The 21,545-nt window shown below is 42.4% G+C and overlaps 1 protein-coding gene and 1 long non-coding RNA gene across 7 annotated transcripts in view; one reads left to right on the plus strand and one right to left on the minus strand.

Annotated features, from left to right (window-relative positions):
• LOC311439352 overlaps positions 1–418 on the minus strand; it is a 4,024-nt gene extending 3,606 nt beyond the window's left edge. The window contains exon 1 of the long non-coding RNA XR_014694669.1: positions 287–418. This is a non-coding gene — a long non-coding RNA (uncharacterized lncRNA). The remainder of the gene's footprint in view (positions 1–286) is intronic.
• Positions 1–18,169, plus strand: part of PLEKHS1 (pleckstrin homology domain containing S1) — a 21,219-nt gene extending 3,050 nt beyond the window's left edge. The window contains exons 2-15 of one of the 6 annotated variants that reach the window (XM_084524916.1): positions 415–485; positions 1,604–1,695; positions 1,801–1,907; positions 3,750–3,884; positions 5,065–5,137; positions 5,815–5,922; positions 6,652–6,744; positions 10,248–10,358; positions 11,334–11,449; positions 12,737–12,943; positions 13,030–13,131; positions 14,951–15,086; positions 15,823–15,912; positions 17,004–18,169. In XM_084524916.1, the coding sequence (XP_084381042.1) occupies positions 455–485; positions 1,604–1,695; positions 1,801–1,907; positions 3,750–3,884; positions 5,065–5,137; positions 5,815–5,922; positions 6,652–6,744; positions 10,248–10,358; positions 11,334–11,449; positions 12,737–12,943; positions 13,030–13,131; positions 14,951–15,086; positions 15,823–15,891 (1,380 nt within the window). In that variant the 5' untranslated portion in view covers positions 415–454 and the 3' untranslated portion in view covers positions 15,892–15,912; positions 17,004–18,169. Of the gene's footprint in view, positions 1–280; positions 486–1,603; positions 1,696–1,800; positions 1,908–3,749; positions 3,885–5,064; positions 5,138–5,814; positions 5,923–6,651; positions 6,745–10,247; positions 10,359–11,333; positions 11,450–12,733; positions 12,944–13,029; positions 13,132–14,950; positions 15,087–15,822; positions 15,913–17,003 lie in introns of those variants that run through there. The other 5 variants (XM_084524917.1, XM_084524914.1, XM_084524915.1 and 2 more) reach the window with 5 other exon arrangements.
• The last annotated feature ends 3,376 nt before the right edge of the window (positions 18,170–21,545 follow it).

Here is a 21,545-nt window from a genome sequence, read left to right on the forward strand (position 1 = left end):
AGGTGGGATGCAGCATTCCTCAGTTACAGTTTTGTATCTCCTGCAAAGGAAGGGGCAAAATATGCTTCTGTTGGCAGCTCTCCTCACATCCAAAATCATTCCTTTGACTTATAGAAATTTATTATGCATCATTTCAAATTTACAATATAAGAATACAGTACTATAGCATATATGTAACTTATAATATATAATCTTATTAAGTATAGAAATATATTTAATAATTTTTATGATTGTTTCTGTAGTTTCTTATGGATTTTTTTCTATGTTTAATTTCATATAGTTTAACCACCACAAAAAAATAAACACCTCTTATATTTTCTCAAGCAACCATCCATGCAGTGAAACGTTGCTCGGCAAGAAACAGAGTGAAAGGAATTAGCTTCAAGTTTGCTGTTCTCTTTCTTTTGTTCTCAGAAGAAAACAAAACAAAACAAAACAAAACAACACAATCAGGATGGCTTCAGGAAGCAAGAAATACTCTGCAGGTACAAAATGTCATTTACTAAGATTTACCAGTAGTAAGGTAGAATGAGGTTTCAAACTATTGTTTTCGATATTTAATACTTGTCTCTTTCACCTCCAACTGCCAAGGAGTTTGTCATAAACAATGGGTGAAAAACAGGGGAAAACAGTATGTTGAAAGTTTCAGAGAGCTCAGCTGGACTTACATTGTGTGTTAATTATGCTCCTTTGCTTCCTTCATTAAAGAATCTGTCTTAAACGCAGCATTTCCCTCTAGAGCAGAATCCTTCTTGCCCCTGACAGAGGCTGGACTGTCAGTAGCTGATGATGAAGTCACCACAAAGCTGGGTGTTTTTTTATTGCCACCTTTCCCAGAACTTAGGCATGTCCCAGGCTGCTGGAGGTTGACTGCGTTCTTCAGTCATTCATTGGGTTCTTTAAAAGTCTTAATTTCCCATACACTGCTTACAGCTTAAAAATAGAATAAGATTGTCACTCCTTTCACTGGGTGTTCAAGTGCTCTAAGATTTTGATCAGAAATCCATCAGTGGTTAGAAAAAAACCATGAATCTTAAACTGTAGTTGAGCACGGAGTACGCAGGGTCATGAAGAAATGCATTCAGGTATTTTTACCCCTAGTCTTTTAGCTTATATTTTTCTTGTAAGACTTCTTCCTGTTGCTCCATCATGATCTGCACAGTAAGACGATTTCTCCTTCGTGGTGTTTGCAGCCTGTCCATACTGAATGCCATTTACAAATTTCATTAGGGTGCTGTTTACTGTCTTTCAGATCGCTAATGAAGAAGTTAAGTAAGACCAGACCCCAGAACTTAAGTCAGATCAGTTAAATAAGACAGAGCTTTCTGATATCTTCCGAGCCACCTCCCTCAATGCAGGACATTGCCACTGTCACTTGTTTACAGTTTTGGCCAGTTGTCAGCAGTAACGGGGACATCAAGGAAGCATGGCCTGGCTCTATGTTTTATAGCTTTGATTTCTGTCTGTCTTCTCTAATTGAATGTGCTTTATGGCCATTTAAGCACAGAAACCCAGTGCTCAGCTTCATTTTCCAATTCAAGGAGGTCCCTGGAGGAGATTAATTGGCAACGAGTAATGGTGCCATTTGTTTCTCTTTGATTAGTGGGAGCTCAAAAGACGTTTTGCTCTGAAGGTGGAATCTGCCAGCATGGATTCCTCATCAAGTCACCACCTCTTCAACTTTTCAACTCACAGGTATACAAACACAGATTAGTCATGTTCCAGCAATCCTTCAACAAATATCTGCTCTTTCTGCTATCCTGAGTTTTAATGAGAGACAAATTACTTTCTCTTCGGCAGAAATCCTGGAAAAGGCGTTTTTTCATCCTGTCCAAATCCAGCAAGGGCAATTACGTCCTGAAGTATCTAAAAGGCCAGAGCGTGAAAGGCTCCATACCTGTTGATGAGTATGTAACCCAGATGCATCACTTTTTTATTTTAAATCATGTATCAACCCTCCTAAATCATGTATCAACCCTCCTAATTGGCCACTGATTGTACAGATACTTGTTCCTGATTGAGGTTCTTCATCCAAATCCTACTGAAGACAGAAAAAGAGTTCTTTGGGCTCTTGTAAGGTCTGGGTGCAACTTAGAGTGTATATTCTTTGTAGGAGTAAAAATTCTAAATGATTTTGATGGAATTTGATACATTTACGTGAGCAATTGTGGTGATGTGGAACCTGCAAAGCAGACAGGGTGGCTCCATGATCCCAAAGGCAGTATTACTGCAGTAGAAGACATTTTGTGTTCTGTGAAGACAGTGCTATGCATTCACTCACACAAGAGTAAGGATGGGCTACGGCACTCGTAACTGTGTAGGCACACAACCTTTCACACAGAATCACAGAATCACAGAATTTTCTAGGTTGGAAGAGACCTCAAGATCATCGAGTCCAACCTCTGACCTAACGCTAGCAGTCCCCACTAAACCATTTCCCTAAGCTCTACATCTAAACGTCTTTTGAAGACTTCCAGGGATGGTGACTCCACCACTTCCCTGGGCAGCCTGTTCCAGTGCCTCACAACCCTTTCAGTGAAGAAGTTCTTCCTAACATCTAACCTAAAACTCCCCTGGCTCAACTTAAGCCCATTCCCCCTCGTCCTGTCACCAGGCACGTGGGAGAACAGGCCAACCCCCACCTCGCTACAGCCTCCCTTGAGGTACCCATAGAGAGCGATAAGGTCGCCCCTGAGCCTCCTCTTCTCCAGGCTGAACAAGCCCAGCTCCCTCAGCCGCTCCTCGTAGGACTTGTTCTCCTGGCCCCTCACCAGCTTTCCCACCTTACAGCTTTACAAAGTGCTTTGTAAGTTGTGCAGAGGTCTCCCAGCTTTCACATAGCCCTTTGGGCTGATGCTGGTTGCCCCTGCCTCTTACCCTGCCAATAAATTGCTCTGCTTGGCTCATTTGGGTTGGTCATTTCATCCTCATGGCACAGCATCCACCACAGGCTTCAGCAAGTCTGGGTGTCATTGGCTTTGTGCTAGCAGCCTTACTATGTCAGCTATGGTGTAAGACACATCGAAGGAAAACAGTTCTGGCAAAGAAATGTAAAGATTTTACCAGCCAGACTTGGAGCTTGAGCCAAAAGCTTGTGGAGCTGCTAGGAGTTCACTGGACTCATTGGTGTTGTGCTTCTCCCATTAAAAGAATTTTTATTATGAAGTTCTGAAAAATTTCCAGCTTGCTCAGCAATATGTGGTGGCATTATTACCATCATTATCATTATTGTTGTTATTATTTGTACTGATTTAACTTCTTGTAAGTTACTGAAAGTAGTGCTTCCATTTCCGAATGCATTAAGAGTACATCTTTTCTATTCCAGAGCTACTCCATTAAAATACTGTTAATATACAATTAGTTTCAAACCAAATATACTGTTCTATCATGGATCAAAAACATCTGCCATGAATTTTTCTTACTATCATTTCTGTATTAGAACAACAGCCCCATTTTCAGAAATGGTGTTCCAAAATCTAGACATGAATCTTTGTAAAAGTTGATTTTATTTTTTTGTTTGGAAATGTTCTTCACTGTGAAAGTCCAGATGTTTTTAATGTGGGCACTTATTCTCCTGAGAATTTTTTCTGTTGAAAAATGTTTACCTTTTTCCATGTAGATCTCCTCATGTCACGCTGTGCTTAAATTAAAATGCACCCCTACAGAGAGGTATAAACATATGTGTGTCTGTATGTATGTTTGTAAGCATGTACAGTTATGTAGGATGTTTCGTATCATTATCTACACAGGATTGTAAAAGTTGAAATTGGAATAAGTAGTTCCGAAATCATGGCAACGGTGAAGAAGATGTTCAGATGCTTTCTTGAAGAGGTGATGTCCATCACTACTGGAAACAGATGTTACTACCTCATTGGGAAGAGCAGGTAGGCAGAGGAAGATGTGTAAATGCAATGTAACATTGCAGTTAAGCTCATGTAAGACCAAGACCAAGGAATGGTTCTGCTCCTTCCCTGCAGCTCTGGCCAGCCCCTGCCCGTGTCTGTGCAACTGAGTGTGCAACACAAGGTTTCAGCTGGCTGATCCCAGGGAAAACTGCTCTCTTGTGTGCTGTTTTATCCCCCGCAGCCAGGCTAATTCCTTGCTGTTTTGGGCCACTGGACTAAGCTCCCCTGCAGCCACACTGGTACAAGTCCAACACGTGAAAGGAGTAGGAGCACAAAGGCAGTGGCAGTGTGGCAGTGCCACGTCAGCCAGTACCCACTAGGGTCGAGGAGGAGCAGAGGGCTTTGCCTCCTCACCCAGCAGCTCCTGGGAGCCAAGACAGCTTTTGCAGTTAATAGTCATGCTCTGGAAAGTAGATCAGTAATCAAGGGAAGCCGATTGAAGGGGAGGATTCCCAAGAGAGAGAGCAGGTCTCGAGGGGAGTGACTCAGGGCTGGACTGCAGCAAGGGCAGAAATCACTGCCACACAGGTGAGCCTCAAAGCTTGTTGAGGCCAGGGTTTGGCACAGTGCTCCTCTGCTGCTGCTTCCCTTCCTCTCTTCTTTGCCTTCCCAGTCCCAGGCATGTCAGGGGGGTTCTGCCTTGCTGCAGAAGAGCAGCTGATGTGTGAAATGCTGATAAGCACAGAAGGAAAACACATACCTGTGTGCTACTTGAGCATGCCACCCCACGCCTTCCCCCTGGGCACTGCTCTCACAGCCAGCCCTCCCTGGGAAGAGCTGCAGAATTAATCCAACGAAATCCACTCACAAAAAACAGGGCTTCAGGGGTGCTTTCAGGAGAAGTTTCTCACCCTGCATTCCCAAGCTCCAAAGCCCCACTAGAGCAGCATTACACACCGAGAATGAAGCAGAAAGCACCGTGGCACCTCTCCTACAAAAGCCTCTTTGTGCCTTGTAGCTCCTGGCCCTGCGCTGCACCTCTCTGAGGCCAGACTTTGCCATCTGGCTCTTATCTGGCTCTTGAAAGGAAGGTGCAGATTTTCCCTGTTGATTTCAAGAAGCATTGTTTTGGGTCCATGGGAGGAAGTGGGTGAGCAAGTGGGTTTTCCTTGTGTTTTACATGTTAGTAGGTGTTCATTTCTGTTGTTCCAACCTACAGCCTGGAAATAGAGGACTGGGTCACTGCGATATCTTCAGTCATGAAGGCCAAAATAGATGGACACTGCCCTCAGGTGACGTTTCTATACTTGATTTTAGAAAGAAATAAACTTGTAATCTCATTAGAAACCTGTGCAAAGGCAAGGAATTGTCTTGTCCTGGTTTCGCAAGTTGTCTCTTGATTTGGTTAATCAGAAATTAATTTTCCATACAAATGCTGTACCCTGGGCTTATGCACTAAGCAGGCACTGCACAGGCTGTTTGTGCAGGGATTGTTTTCACATTGAAAGAATCTCTTTGAAGAGTAAAACACATGGAAATGAGGAGGTGATTGACACTGTGCTACAACAAATTGCACCTTTGATGTGTCAGAATGAAAATGCATGTGTAATTCTTACCGTGTACTTTTTGGATATATCTACACGCTGTTTTACAAAGCGATCCACATCTAGTCTGTCAATGCTATGAGCAAGCTGGAAGCCCTGTTATTTCCAGGCCCAGCCCAAATTTCTGCACCATGTCAGCCAGCTAGGCCACCTAGTTCAGAGCCAGTGCTAAGCCTCTTACACCCCATCAGCTTCCAGTCTGCTCAAAGTGCTAGAAGCACAAATTTGCATCTGCCTGCAAAATGCCACCTAGACAACCTCCCTGAGCCATTAGGAGTAAAATCACACTGTTGTGTGAAGTGCTGGTACATTGTAGCTCATGCCATTCGGGTGCCTGTCTTACACAGCTGTTATCTTATTTGTAGAACCAAAATCTTGCAAATCCAGAAGTCAAAAGCCGGCCCTTGTCTTTGCCATTATTCTTGGATTCTGTAGATGTGACCAGTTCCCTGGAAAGGCAAAGCTACCTGGAGGTAAGTGGATCAGCCATCTTTAACAATGGGTTTGTTGCCAGGGATGTCTGTGAAATTTGATTTGTATCATGGATTGTTTCAATAGAAAGTTCTTTAGAGCTCATGCAATGGGTGCCCAGGTGGTTTGTTCTGGTCTGTACTGGGGTTCCTGAGTAAGAGCAGGATGATAGCATCATTGCAGAGTCCCCACAAAGGGCCGGTACTGGCGTGTTAGTTTAGGAGTCTGCATGTCAGTAAAGACAGGTGATGATGACAATGAGCACTGATATTCATAGGCCACCTCAAATGACCAGCAAAGGTTGGTGGGAAGAAAATAGCTGCAGATTAGCTTAGACATGCCTTGGAAAAGCCATGGGATGATTGTTTCAACAGCTGCTTGCCATTCTTCCTGTTCTATGATTATGCTTGTCTTTGTCTCTCTCTGTTCAGACTCTCAAGCCTAGGGGAATTTGGTCCAGTGCTGTCCACTGGAGCCTGCAATCCTTGCTCTCTGTGCCTTTCAGATCTCTCCCATCAGTATTTAAATAGAAAGGGAAGCATCACTGAATTCCTAGAGCAACTACAGCCTGTCCTTTGGTGACAGACTGAATAGCTGCCAAAGTGTTGGCTTTCTGCAGTCACAAGGTGACATCAGGGCTGCAAATGGCCCTGATGAAGGAAGCTGAATGCAGGAAAAGCACTTAGAGCGCATCTCCAGGAGGAGTCAACATTTTCTTCTTTTGAATGCAGAGTGATGGTCCCTCAGAAGACAAGAACAGGCCCAATTCAGATCCTGGCCCTCATCAGCCCCAGAATGACTCACTGAGAGATTTTCCAAACCTGGTGAGCAGAACAAATAAAACTGCTTTTGACTTGTTCGGTATGCAGAAGTGACTATGGGCTCTTATCTCACCTGGCTGTCTGTAACTATAGATTATTCACCTACTTCCCCAGCACACTGAGCTGGATTTCATTATGAGGATTTCCTAAATATAGCTAGTCGGTTGTCGTGTAAAGCATTGAAAATAACCTTCCAAGAACTTGCTTGAAATGCTTGAAATACCCTTTATTTACTTTGTTTCTTGGGGGCAGATCCTCAGAATTTCTGTGCAGTGATTGCAACTTGTGGCAGCTCTTGCAAGCTTGGTGAAGAAAACTCTGAAGTTGCACTGCCTGAGGATTTGTCCCTCCTGTCATATTTCCCAGCTGTGCCACACTCTTTGTAAATGGCTTCTTTCTGCAGCCTTTGCAAGTAGCCTTTAAATTGAGGCACACCTCAAGTCTGACCTTCTATTAGCCTAACTGTAACTTCAAGTAATTTAGCTTCCCTATCTTGCAGGAGTTGATTAAAAGGATACAATAATTAGTGTTATCATTTTTTATCAGCTGAGTGTTCTGACCTATGTTCCCCGAACAAGGAGACATGCAGCACTTTCAGATGCTTGTCACCCACCCTCTGACTGCCTTTGCAGCAGTCAACAGAGCAGAAGGCACAACCAAGGCTCCACCACGCAGCATGCAGTTTGGCAGCTGAGGATAAACCTATGTTTAATTGCAGTTTAAGCGTTGAACTATGATCTGGAGTAGGTGAGATGCAGGGGAAGAATCTCTGCTGCTATCACAGGGTAGTGAATCACATGTTGCAGTCACCATCCGTGTGCACAGGCTGGCGGTGGGTATGATATAATACAGTTTGATTTAGTGGACTGAAGTGAAAAGAGCTGAAATTACATTGCAATGCCATGGGTTATTGCCACAGTTCAGCCGATGCACTGTAATTTATGGAGGTGCAGTCATTCAGTTATGAGTCTTAGCTCTGAAATGCACTGGGTCAGCCCTTAGTTTGACTTTAGCTGGTGCTGCTACCAAGGCTGTCTTTCTGCCCCTTTCCTACACTTGCCGCTTCTGTCTCATACATTAATCCTTCTCATACTTACAGTGACTCAGAGGGTATGTATTTATGCAGCTTGTCAGAGTAGGACAGACTGACAAGCAGCACTAAAATTCCTAGATAAGAAATTTGGATTTTACCTGTTCTCCTTAGCCTGAAGCAAAGGGAGTGGCAGGAAGCTCATAAATCTGTTTCAGCCTGTGTGAAAATGAATAACCTTGCCATGCAGCTAACAAGGAGCAAAAATGTGCCTTCATTTGATAAAAATACTTCATTTGCCTCATAAGATTAGCATCTGCTAACATCTCCAGATCTATTCTTTGCTCAGTGATGTCTGGACAGCTGACTCCCATATTAAGCCCTTGTATTTACTTCCTGTTAGCAGTATGACTCCATATTTCTAGTATCTGATTAGCTTTACTTATTTATTGGCCGTTCCCTCATCCAGGCCCTGATCTTGAAAACTGTTTGCTCAGTAGCCATTGCTCATGCAAACAGGCCGGGACCCAGCCACCTTCAAGGGCTTTGAGAACCTGGCTCCACTTCAACCCACATTTTGGCGCTACCAAACCACACCTGACTCAGGAGCTGAGTATCAGCTATTGCCACACGCAGCACTCAATATGTAAAATGCATCAAAATAAAGAGCACAGGCTTGTATCATGGTGCTCATTACTGTGCTGCAGGTACCTAGGCATACTAGTCAAGAGTCTGGCTTCAACATGTTAGACACACGTGATTTTTTTGAAAGAGAAATTCCTCTGTCCAAGGGCAGCATGTAAATTTTGACCCTTTCCCTAAAGAGCTTAAAACTAACAATTACTCAATTGCTTTCCAACTTTCATTTTCATTTTCTGCTACAGCCAATTTCCTCCATAACCCATTTTTTCTCTCTAATGTAAATCCAGCCATGGTTCCCCACAGCCTTAAAGAACTCGTTTAGCTGTACAGCTGAGAATAATTTTACTCTGAAGTTAACTGCAATTCTCTGGTTGTAAAGCACTCGGAGGAACAGAGATGTCAGCAAACTCCTTCAGGAAAACACCATGGTGCTGCTGTTTAACCTTCACCTTCCTATTGTCCCCATAATCTGTGATGGTGCCAAGGAGAAACAGCATGTGCATTTGGCAAAATGTGGCCACTGTCTGACTGCAGGCTCAGTTTGGGAAGCTGATGAGTGCTGTGTACTCTCTTGAGATTTTGGAGGAGTTGGAGCATCTCAAGACTTAATAAAATCACCTCCTTTTCCCTTTTTCCCCAGATGTTAACTTCTTTGATCGATCCAAAGCCCCTAGAATATCAGTAGGAAATTCATTCTTGACTTTAGATCACGACCACAGAGTCAGTCTTGTTCCTGAAAGAGTTTTGTTATGCACTTCTTGAAGGACCATTTGTAGGCTTGTTCTCGCTACTGCAGCATGGGCTCCTTTTTATGTCATTTATAGCAACAAGGAACAAAAATACATTCATCATCTCTAATTTCAATTCAATGCCAGTATCTTCTCTTTACATGTATGAGAGTAATTAGTTGAATTTACTTTACCTGGAAAACAGTATTATATTCTGTGACATATTTAGCAGTTACTAAAATGATCACCATAGAAACCAAGGATGTAAGTGGAGAGATAAAAAATGGTTGTATCACAAACATGGCATGGAGAATTGCATTGGGAGGCAGCAAAATACTAATTACTATATTCTTCACTGCAGTGAAGTCAGAAAGGAAACAAAAATAAATAATTTGCCATTGTGACTTAGAAAGGTAAATTCGGCGAAGTGATTATTTTCTACTTGATTTACCAAATGGCCACAAATTTAATATTTCAGGTATTTATGAACCTGGGAGGATATAATTCAGGACACAAAGGACCCAATATAGGATTTCCAGCCCCTTGGCCTATGTTCTAGCTCATGGAGAAGTATGAGTTTATAGACTTCTCATCAGTAAGGGAAGTCCCAAATACATTCTTTACTTTAGAGCAGTTAAAAGATACTTAAAAATGATAAATACCTCCCAATCCACTTCTAGATTTCCTACAGTTTTTTTTCCTAGTGTAAGAACTTTAAGACTGAATGCAAATAAAGAATCTTTTGCATACAAGCATGGAAATGCATGCAGAACCATACGTGAAGTGTTTAGCCCACCTAATTTTTAAACAAAATAACAGTTTTTGAACAAGCAGTCAATTGCAGCTGCCTGGTTACCAAAGATCCATCTATGAGAAATATTAATACTAGCAGCCAATTGCATGTGCATGATTTCAAAAATTCAAGTAGGAGCAGAACTACAGAAGCCTGTTCCTAAAACAACCTGAACAGACTCTTCAAGGAGAAACGCATCTTCCCATCTTTCCTGTGGATAGTTGCTGATTCTGTTACTATTAGTAATTGGCAAATACATGTTAAACGATCCATATAACTGAACCTATTAAATATAAAAACATACTTTTAACAGGGTAAAACTCTAAGAAAGAGTGACGAAAATTCGCTGTCATCGGATTCAGATGAAGACATCAAAAAGGAAGAGGAAGCTTATTACGAAATTCCCAGCAATCTTTTAGCAAAGGTAATTTATCTGTTGTGGTTTGTTTTGTTAACAGCTCCAAGGAGATGGAGATATTTAATGAACCAAAGAGGAACTGGTATGAGGAACCAATACTACCTTGCCAAAGAAATATGTAGATAGAGCAGTAGGTAATAGTTTAAATGCATACAAGGAGAAATGCTTGATTCAAAGGATCTTTCTGCTAAAAAGAAGTATTTTGTTTTGTTTCAATTTTGTTGAAATTCCCCAACATGACAGTTTCATTGTAAATGGCTTTTGCCAATTGTATCCATTTATTTTTATCAAAAATGAAAATTTCATTTAGAAAATATAGCTGTACATTATAGATTTTAAAATGTAATTCTGTTGAAGTATTAGTAAGTGGCATAAAACCATGCTGTAACTTAAAAATGCTGTGACACATTAGGGTGTGTGCATTTCAGTGTGAAATAAGGGAGCAGGAAGAATCACACTGGTAATTTTAAACAAATTTGGGTGCCTAATTTGGGAGGCTGATTTCTCTAGGCTTCCCATGTAGTCAGTGGCCATGAGAAGCTAGTTAAGCCAGACTTCTGCAGAAGACACAGCCTTTCTCCAAAGACTGTACAGCTAACTGAACATCATTAACATATCTTTTATCATAGAATGTAAGTACTTTAAGTTAAGCACATACAAAAGATGAGACTCTTTTCAATCTGGTTTTCTGAATTAAAATGTAACAAATTTTATGTGGTGGTACTAACAAATATTGGAATAGGTTATATTCCAACCTAAAAGGAAAGCAAATGGTAGTGTCAGTAATACCAGATAACACGAACCTCTGATTTTCAACCACATTTCTAGCTCACAGTTCTGGGAAGTGAGTTATTTGAGGAAAACCAAGCTGTATTAACCAATGTTCTTAAACAGCACGAGTACCGAACAGGAGAATTAAGATTTTTTTCTGTTGGAAGAGCAAGAATATCTATGTTTTATGTTGTTAACTGTTTCTAACAGTGCAATACTGAAGTATCTAAACCTGAGCCTACAGCTGAATCCCATGTCCCTGTGCCAAAGAAAACATGGGAGAGGAAGCCAGTAAAGGAGAATGTCTATGTGTCGATGGAATCACTGTAAGTAACACCTCCACTAAAGTTCTGCAAATAACAAGTGACGTAGTGATATAGCTAGAGCTGTCGCTTGCAAGATTTGCTTTGCGGTATCTAAAGGCTGCATCTTGTTTGAATGAATTCTTCAGTCTTGGTTCAGAAAGTTCAAAACTCATGGAGTGAGTTTCACCCAGAGTGAAATTCAGACTCATCAAAGTGGAATTTAAGCTCACATTGCAACTCATGCATTTAGACAGGCTCTGATTACAGGACACAGAACGTTTTGGTGACTGATAGTTTAGCCAGGTTCTCACAACATACCAGCCCACCACTGTCCTCAGACACCACAGCCAAGTTTCAGCAGCGATTCAGACACGTCCACCCCAGAGTGGTTACCTAGTGGGTAAAAGAGGAATGAAGAATTGCAGCAACAGCTCCCAGCTTTTCCAGTAAGGAGTTAACATGGTTCCCAGTAGGTCGTCTCCTTCCTTCCATTTTCCCATTGGAAGTAGGGGTCTGATGCTGTGTACGTTGGGGGTACAGTGTATGGTATGACACAGAGAAGGACCTGAACTTTGTTTCACAGTTGCAGTGCCACCAGGAAACTTCACAACCAGCACAACATAGCTGAAGGGACGTCTGCCTACATGGTAACACCAGTCCTGAGGCACAGAGTGGTAGATAGCTGCTGGCTATGGCCTGCCACCTACAGACAGTCAGGTCTTATTTCACATAGTGGGAGGCAATCAGAAATGCAGACCCACAAACCAGTTTATTACAATAGAGTTATTCGAGTGTCTTTGGGAGTCTTTATGGAGTGATTCACTATAAAAATCTCACAAGCCTACGCAATCTGAGTTCATATATGCAGCAAGAGCAGTTTTTGCTACAAACCCAAATGTTGTTTGAGGCACAGAAGGGAGTTGACTCCAGGCATTATATGGCTTGTCAAATAACCTGAAAAGTATTAAAGCATTTCTGAGTTACTGTATCCCCCAGGGGACAGCATTACATCCTGACAAAATCCAGTAAAGCCAAGGACAACAATCTGTACTCATTTCTTTGTAAAAGCACGTTGTAAGCTGGAATTTTTTCAGGCTTAATAAATAGTCTTTAAACGCTGAAAAGGTTTATTTTAGGATTTATGGTCCATTTTTAGAAGGACTGTTTATTTTACTTAGCTGTAATTTTGTCCACTGACTGTTCTACAAGAACTTGTTATTCTTTGCTTCACTGACAGCCATTTGATCTGGCAGGAGTGTCTGGAATGGCCAAACCAGTTCAGTTTTTATCATCATTCTTCTTCAGTAGGCTCCTGGATAAGAGTTGCCAGCTCACGTGTGGATGTGATAGGCCCCCTACTCCTCCCAAACGCTGGGCAAGCAGTACATGTCCAAGAGACTTGGAGGCAAACAGAGACCCAAAACTCCCAGAAAGCATCACCACACAGCAGTTCACCCTCCAAGGAAGGCACAGTTCATCACCACTTTCAGTGGTTCAGTTGTCTATCCTGCTCAGGTAAGCGTCTTCTCCATTTTTCGTTGCAGAGAAGACAGATATGTTCACAGGTTTCAGGCACTGGTCCCTGATGCTTTCTCTCACAGTCAAGTTACAGATGAGACGCAGCTGCAGATGTTGGATATTTTCATCCCCCTGGCTGACATTAACAGTTACCTACAACTTACGGAAGCAGTAGGACAAATATGGTAAGTCCTGGATACTTTGTGATGGTGCAGGTCAGGTGTGAATGAGTGACACAACCGGTGTTGGGATCCATACACAGTTTTAGCAGTGCAGAACAGCACAGGGTCAGTGTGTGCTCAAGCTGCAGAAATTCCTTTCTGCTTTCTGACTTTTCATGTATTTCATGTACTATTTCAACTGCTGTTGAAAAGGGCTGTGTAGCACTGAGATCCCTTAGCTTGCTGTATAATAGTTCAAGACAGAGTCCCACCCCAAAAGCTAATCTTCTAATGTTAATAGGTGTGAAATCAACTAATTACTGCTACTCAGGTTTGTCTTTGATTTGGTGAATCGTAATGAAAGCATGTCTCAGTGAGGGGACATTATCTTGTGGCAGTGTAAATAGGGCCTTTCAGCCAAAAATCTTACAGAGTTTGGTGGCTAATAATTTGTAACCCTTTGTTATTGACAAAAAAAAAAATAAAAAAAGATGAAAATTAGGAAGAACATACAAGGGATAGACTTCAAGTCCCGTTTATGTCCTATGAAGAAAAAGGGGATGTGTGGAAAAAGATGACAATTTTTTGAAAAGCCATAAACCTGTCAGTGGAAAGAATGACAACATGGAACCCACCAGCACAGGAGAAGCCATTTCCAAACCTAGTATGTTCAGTGATCTCTTTCATCAAATCCTTTCTTATCTTTTTCCCTTTAACCTACTAGCCCAAATATTACTGACCTACATCACATCATCTTATAATTTAAGTAATAACACCTGCAAAGTACTGTCTACAGATATGTGAGCTGTAAGTGAAAATTTAAAAGACGTTACATAAATTAAGATGACTTCAATTTGATGTCATCATAAAGTAATCTCCAAACTAATCCCAGCACTTGTTCAGTGCTAGGAATCACTGCTAGGCAGAGATTTTCAACGTAGGTGTTAAGGCTTTAGCACATATATCCTCTTAGTAGTCCCACTGGAAATTACTGCTCTCCCTAGAACTTTAATATCAATTACTAGAAAAAGGAAGACAACACAGAAAAAAATCTATTTTTTGCATGCTTCTGTTGATCTTTCACTGCCACACAACACTGAGACTGCCTTTTGCCACTGCTCTCTGTTCACACTAACCAGGTCACTTTTTTTCAGCCACAATCAGCAAGAGAAATTAGCACTGCAAAAGGGACAAGAAATGGGACCCCCCCAATTTTTTTTTTTGATCTGTGCCTAAATTTACAGAGCTTTCCCAGTGGAAATTCACATTGAAAGGATTTGGGGCTGGTTCTGGGCAGGAACAGAACACTAGGTCTGACTGCCAGCTTAGCTAATCCTAGACAGTTTGTCATCACAGAGAGTCTATCGGAGACCAGCAGGAAAGAGATAATGGAATTTCCATAAGGGTCCAGTCAGGACAGCAAGAGATCTCTGATCCTTGCAATTATATCAAAGATAAAACACATTATAATAAATTTTAGTTTCATCCTCTTGGGATGTCTTGGGAAAATTATCTCACTCCAACATGAATACACATGTACGTACCTGCACCAAATCTAGCCCACAGTTTTCAGACTGGAATCCCCAGATTTCACTGGTGATGTTTCTAGCAGCAATCTCACTTATTAATGGCTTGGGATGTCAGCATCACACACACTTTACAAGGTGTGGGTGAAGCACCTGGGTTTCAGCTAGAACCAGATCAAGAGGCTGCAGTCATTCAGCCCGTGTCATTTCCAGAGGGCAGTGTGGTAAATGCAATTCTGTTCACTCTTTCCCATTCTGTTAACAGTAATTCAATATTTGACACAATTCCTTTGTTGTTTCTCCTCCAAATACCCTAGTGTCTCACAGTGGACTGGTCCTTGCCACCTGGGATGTTTATTTAACCACGGAGACCGTATAGTGGCTGTGAATGATCTGCACCCTCAGAACTTGGAGGAGGCCTCCTTGTTCATCAGCAGGTCCATTAGAAAGGAGGTATGTTCAACCTGAAAATGATAGTCAAGTAAATGAAGCCAAATGAGAAAGCGCTTTGCTTTTGCCTTTCAGATGGCTTCATTCAAACCAGTTCACTCTGTTTTGAGTGTGGTGTGAATAACCTCGGTACCAAGTAGTGCCTCAACATCACTCGATGTAGCATTTCTTACTCCTGTGCTGTTTGGGGAATGCAAGGTCTGCACTGCTGTGTTTGAGGATTGATCTCAAAGAGTCTGAGCAACTCAAACTTTTATTTAAAGTTACTTGGTATGTTTTGGTTGAGGTCTGTGCATTGAAAACTTTGGGAAGTAAATGATTGTCTCCAATGGATTTGCTTATAGTGGTTTTGGGCATCGAGGGCAGAACCGTAGGCTCCTACCTCCTTATCCAGCTATTATCACTTTTATGAAGTATGTGGAAGATTTCTAAGTGGTACCTTAACGCCACCACAATCTGCTACACATTTATACCCACGTTTCTCTCAGATGGGCCCCAATTTCAATAGTCAGGTTCTCTGACCCATACACGAACACCTTCACATTTTAATTTTGCTGAGAAAGTTAAGATCGTTAGATGCTGTTGCCCTCTAAAGAAAAGAAAGCAAGTCTCCATAAGGAAAAACTATTCACCTCTCTTAACAGGGCATTTTTTATTTAGCTAGTTAAAACACAAGTCAGATAGTAGCACAAATGTTTTAACAATCTATAAAGCAGTGTCTCCCACTTTTTCTTTTAAGGTGAAACTTACTGTATGTAGGATTCCACATTCAGATACTTTCCATGTTAAAGGCTGCTCATGTTCCTGAAAAAAAGACCACAATAACCAAGTAAGTGCCAAAGTTCAAGGGAAAGGATCAAAGAGAAGAATGTGATGTATAGTGTATGGAGATCTGTACCTTTTGGAGCTGCCAGACAGATTTTGTTGCTAAGTACAATGAACAGAGAATGTAGGTTTCATTTTATGTCCTAATAACTTGTTTCGGTGGCATGAATAGCTGTGTTTTAGTTCTGTTTCATGTTATCATATATTTCAGTTGCATGAGCAAGAAGGTCAAAGCATTTACAAAACATCTGCACTGTATATACTTTGCAGTTCTGTAGAAAGTAGTGGTTCATGCCTCTGCTTGCCTCTTTACACTGAGTTATATAGGCTTATCCCTAATTCCTGAACCATTTAGGGATGTGGGAACAACCTACATCTGGAACAAAGACACCTTTTCCCTTTCTTCCTCTCAGTTTCAGAACAGCAAAAGCGAGCTGAGAACTATAATGTTGGAAGGAAGACTGGGGGTCCTCCTCTTTGCTATGGCCCTCACGTTACAGCCACAAACGTGCATATAGAATGTACACAGAGCTTATACCTATTCTGTATGGATAGGCATACATTTGTACATACAGGTGTATGTATTTACAGACATATATATATAGCTGTTAGATAGTGTTAATATACAACACTGTGACAACAAACTAAATAACCATTTTTGAGTACAGATCATTTTATTTTGCTAAATAGCCAAAATAAATTAAACTGTGTTTAGCAGGCATAGATTTACTGTTATTAGCATATTTAAGGTGGATTTGGCCCAGAGAAGACATTTGTCCAGCTTCCAGTTGAATTAGGCCAAATCAAGAAACTACACATATTAAAATCAGAGTTTCTGCCACTTACTGCAGTAGTAAATTTGACAAAGGTCATTTCTATACTTGCTTTAAAATCCAACCTGGACTGAAAAAAAAATCTTTATAAAATTGTATTCAGCCAGAAATGAAAACAGTATCAGTAACTCAAACAAACAAAAACATTTATACAAACAATTCAGACTCAGCTCCTGTTCAAAATATTAATTTTCACACTGTTCACACAGCCTTTCTCTTCTGTTTTGGAGATAAGAGTGTTTGTGATATGCTTATTTCTCAGGATGGGAAAGGATCACTTTCAAATATTTGTTACAGTGGTGTTCAAAGGCCCACTTGTGCTGAATTCTGCATAAAGACTGAGGGAAACCCCGGTTCCGGAACAACAGAGACTGAAAATGGAAGAAAAGAAATTCCTTAGGAGCCTTCCTCCAAAGTTGCTGTGGGATTCCTTTGCTCTGGGCTCTCTCTCTGAGCCCAACAAATCCCCTTCTGCCTAAGGAGTCTGTGAGGATGCCAAGGGCATCGCTGTACGGGGCACTGCCAGCTCCGTAACCGTGTCGGCCTGCTCGAACAGGCCTCTAGGCCGGGATCCTAAAACCATGAATCATCTAGGTCAAGAGCACCCACCGATGACGTGTCCCTTGACTTTCCTGACTGAGGCTTGCCTAAATTCTTCTGAACTTTAGAAAAGGCCAAGCCTTCCTGTCTTGTTCAAAGACTCATCTGGCTGTATAATTGGGATTTTTCTTGCGTGTTTTCAGCAGACATGGGGAATTGCTCCGCTGTTTCCACAGAAGTCTTTATTCTGGAAGATATTTTTTATGCCTGTTCTTCCTTCCATTTTTTAGACCAAATATCCTGCACTCTTTCAACATTTTTTTCCCAAACATTTCATGTAACCTTTCCTGTGTCACTGACCTGCAAAACAAATACCTCCTTTTTCCAGTTATGGGTGAACAAAGAAGTCAGACAGTCTTAAAGCAATTTCCTGAAACTTTGTATAGAAACATTTCCAAGAAGAGATGAACAAAGAGAAGCTCTAGACTGTATGCAGTGGTGAGAGGAAAGCCAGGGCCACAGAACCTGCACGTGGCATTGCTGCTGAAGCTGACATTGCGCAATGTATGCTGCACCTCTCAGCCATAGAAGGATGCTACTTCTGGAAAAAAACAGGATTTGGGTAGAGATATCAAGCATGAGACAATTCCAGAATATTTCAGAAAACTGGGGGGTTACTTCTGTAAACAGTTACAGATGTGTTACGTTAATCAATCCTGTCAGTTTGCAGTATGATAAATGCAGATAATTAATGTTACATATTGGCTGATTCACAACACTTGCTACATATACAACATGGAAGTGACATCAGTATAGTAAATTCTGGTAGGATGTGTAAAGTTGTCTGTGCACATGTGATCAATAAATGGATTATCAATTTACATCACATATTGTGTTCCCTGACTACCTCACTTTCTCCTAATACAGCCCCTCTTCATCCTCCAAAGACCACCTTTAACTTTCCAGTAGCCTGTAGATGGGACACCAAATAGCCCTTTAAAAAAAATAAAAATTAACCTACTCTTAAAAAACAAGAGCAACCTGCTTTTGTAACACTTGTTGCCAATATGAAAATTTTACTTTTCTTCAAATGAGCAAATTCTGCTAAATCTCTGTGCTGCCTCTAGAAATGCACAGCAGTACCCAGTGCTCCCATTAAATCCCAGCCACCCCAGAAGACACTGTCTTTAATCCGATGGCAGCTGGCATGGAGCTGCTAAGTTTTTAGATCACCTGTGGGCATTTAAAGGTGCTATGTAAGTGGACACTTAAAGTAACAGGTGCTATTGTAACTTCTTGTTGCAGTACACTCTGTGGCATCAAAAATCTTCTTAGCCAGTCCCCAGGTAACTTTTGGTCTGTGGAGGGCTCCTGACACAGCTGTTTGAGTTGACATGAGCTGAAATTCAGTGAACCCACAGACTAGCACCTGCGTGTAAAACAGTGGAAAGAAGGCTGCAAGTCCTGAAGTCTTCTTGCACCACTGACCACATACAGCCACCTGTGTGGAAGCAGGGGCTGGTGTTGGATGCAACACATGCCAGTTGAATCACTCTGCACCTGCAAGCTGGGTCTACAAGAGACAGAAACCAACAGACTGCAACACAGATTACATGATTAGCTAAAGATTAATGTGCTCGGCAGTAACTGTATTTCATTCCTGTGCCTTTAGGTTGTTTCCCTGACTGTTAGTTCATGGCTACATTCACTCATTATTGGCCGCTGATTTTCCCTCTGAATTCCCAAATATGAGTCATGCACTTTCTACCTCTCTGGTACCTTCTACAACAGGAAAGTGGCAAATGTCCAGGAGAAAAGCAAGTCCCGGAACAGATTAAAATCAATGGGAAGAGAAGTCCCCAGACTGATGTGATGTCACAGAAGTTAAAAAAATATATATATGTATAGCAAGCACAAAGCAGTACACACAGTCCCAGTGCTTCTACGTCAGGTCAACACTGCTGAGAACCAGGGTTGGAGTCAAATATTGATAAGAGGGAGCCCAAGCCCTGCAGGAGAACAAATCCAGTCAGGGAAGGGGATCTGTGCTACCTGCCCATGGGGCTAGGTGTGATTTAGAGTCCCTGTGACCTGGGGTACCCAGCCAGGCATGCTTTGGCATGGCTACACTTTCAGCAAGTGGAAGAAGAAGTTGCAATAAGGGAGAGCAATGGTACCTTGTACACTGGAGAGAAAATAGGTCAGTGGTGATCTGGGGACACCAGGCTGTAGTTGGTGTTTTGCCCCCAGCATTCTGGGTGCCCTTGGGAGAACCATTTCTTTCACCCACAGTAAAATTCAAAACGTGATTTCACACACATTTGTATCATGCAATCTCTTACATACATGTACTTACCTGTATCAGCACCTCTGGAGGTGCTGATGTGCCCATCAGTGCTGAGGGAGAAGCCGCCCTTGGTGCCCTACAGGAACATGAGACAGCACAGACATGAGCGAACATGTGGCGATGCTCCTGCTTCCCCACAGGGAGCTCACCCTGGTTGTGTGCTGCTTATGGAGAGCTGCACCACGCAAACAGAAATCTTCTCAATCAGACACATTAGGTAGTTCGTATTTCATGTCCCGTTAAGGGGTACGCTAATATTTATAAGGGTACTTCATTGCCGGGGCTCCTTGGGTCAGAGCGGGGGCACCGAATCCTCAGCAGAAAGCTTTAACCACAGGACCTTCAGGTCAGGGGAACTGACAACGTAATCTGAGATGCGCTGAGGGCTTTCTTGGTGTGCTTCCCAGGGACGATCAGCCCTCCCACAGAAGTGTCTCTTCGCAGCCAGCCCCTTCCCTCCCGCAGGCTGGCCAGCAGGTCGCCACGAGGAACTTGGAGCGTCTCGGGCTGTTCCTAGAAATGCCACTGGAATTTCAAACGTTCCCTTTGGTCCCTTATCACTTTCTAATTTATTGCATCATTTGAAGAAAGCAAGAGGCCAGCCAAGGTTGATGCAAATCTTACATTCAGCAAAAGCACCTGAAGAGAAATTGTGTCTCTGTGCCCCGCAGCACTGAAGATGCTCAGCAGGGAGAATGCTCAGCAGCCAGCAGCAATGTGCCTGACAGAGTCTCAGCCTCTCCTCCCTGATATTAGATCAGGTGCAAAGCAGGTGCAAAGCCACTGTGGTGGCAGCAGGACTGGATGTACAGCAGCAAGTGCCTGGCCGTGTTGGATTTTCCACACCGGGTACCTGAGTCCAGGTCTGTGCCTGAGAGTTGGTTTCTTTTGTAACCCAGCAGTGGAGAGTGAAGTTCAGCAGTCAGTGGGAGCACTAAGACCATGGCTATCAGTGGCAACGTCATGTTTTAAAATGCCATGTCTGTTATTATCATCATAGTAAAAACTGATTTTTACAACAACCAGGCTCCCAGCCCAGTGGTCTCTCCCCTGAAGAGCCCAGTCAACCAAAGCTTCAACCAAAGCAAGCAAAACATCTGCATCAGAGCAGAGCTTGCACCCACAAAGTTCCCCAGAGTCTCCTTCTTGGTTTGGTTCCTTACCCCGTTTCATTTCAAAATGCTGTCCACAAAGCAGGTTAAGGAAGAAAAGGGCGCAGTCCAGCAAGTGACCCCCAGCTCACAGGACAGCCACCTGCCCGCATGCTCCAGCTTTGGGGCTGGCAGCGACAGAGGCTGTCCTCACAGACTGTGCCAACAACCAGCACGTTGGAAACTATGCCCAACATAGTTTTAAGCAAACATAATCCTAGGCAGTGCTGTATGGTAACTACACAGTTTTCTAATCAAATCTACCCGAAAATCTGAAGCAGCCACTGCCGTGAGCACTAGGGATGCTGCCGTCTCTTCCAGTAGTGTCGCTGTAAGTATACATTGTTCAGTTAGTGGGAGGAGGAAAATGTCCTTCCTGGGAGCCCTCCTCTGCTGGAGCTCTGCTCTAGGCAGCATCTTTCTGGAGCCACCACAGCTCAGTGTAGGCCTGTCTCCAGCGGCCCTGGGAACTGGAAAAACAACACACACACACAAATTCTGACCTTTCTCCACATAGCAGAAGTTCCTCTGAAAAGTGAAATCCCCAAACACTTGCTCCAGAAAAGAAAAACAAATCAATCTAAACCTCCACCTCTTGTAATCCCCGAAGAAAAATGAGAAAGGGAAAAAAAAAAAAAAAGCTTGAAAGAGCTAGGACATGTGCCTTGTCTGCCTTTGTGTTTCTGCGAAAAGCACTGAATTATGAGTGGTATGCCATGAAACCCATTTGGAAGAGTCCGTCACATGTTCGCATTTCTCAGACATG

This window comes from Aythya ferina (genome assembly GCF_964211825.1).
Source record: "Aythya ferina genome assembly, chromosome: 7".
NCBI classification, from domain to species: domain Eukaryota; kingdom Metazoa; phylum Chordata; class Aves; order Anseriformes; family Anatidae; genus Aythya; species Aythya ferina.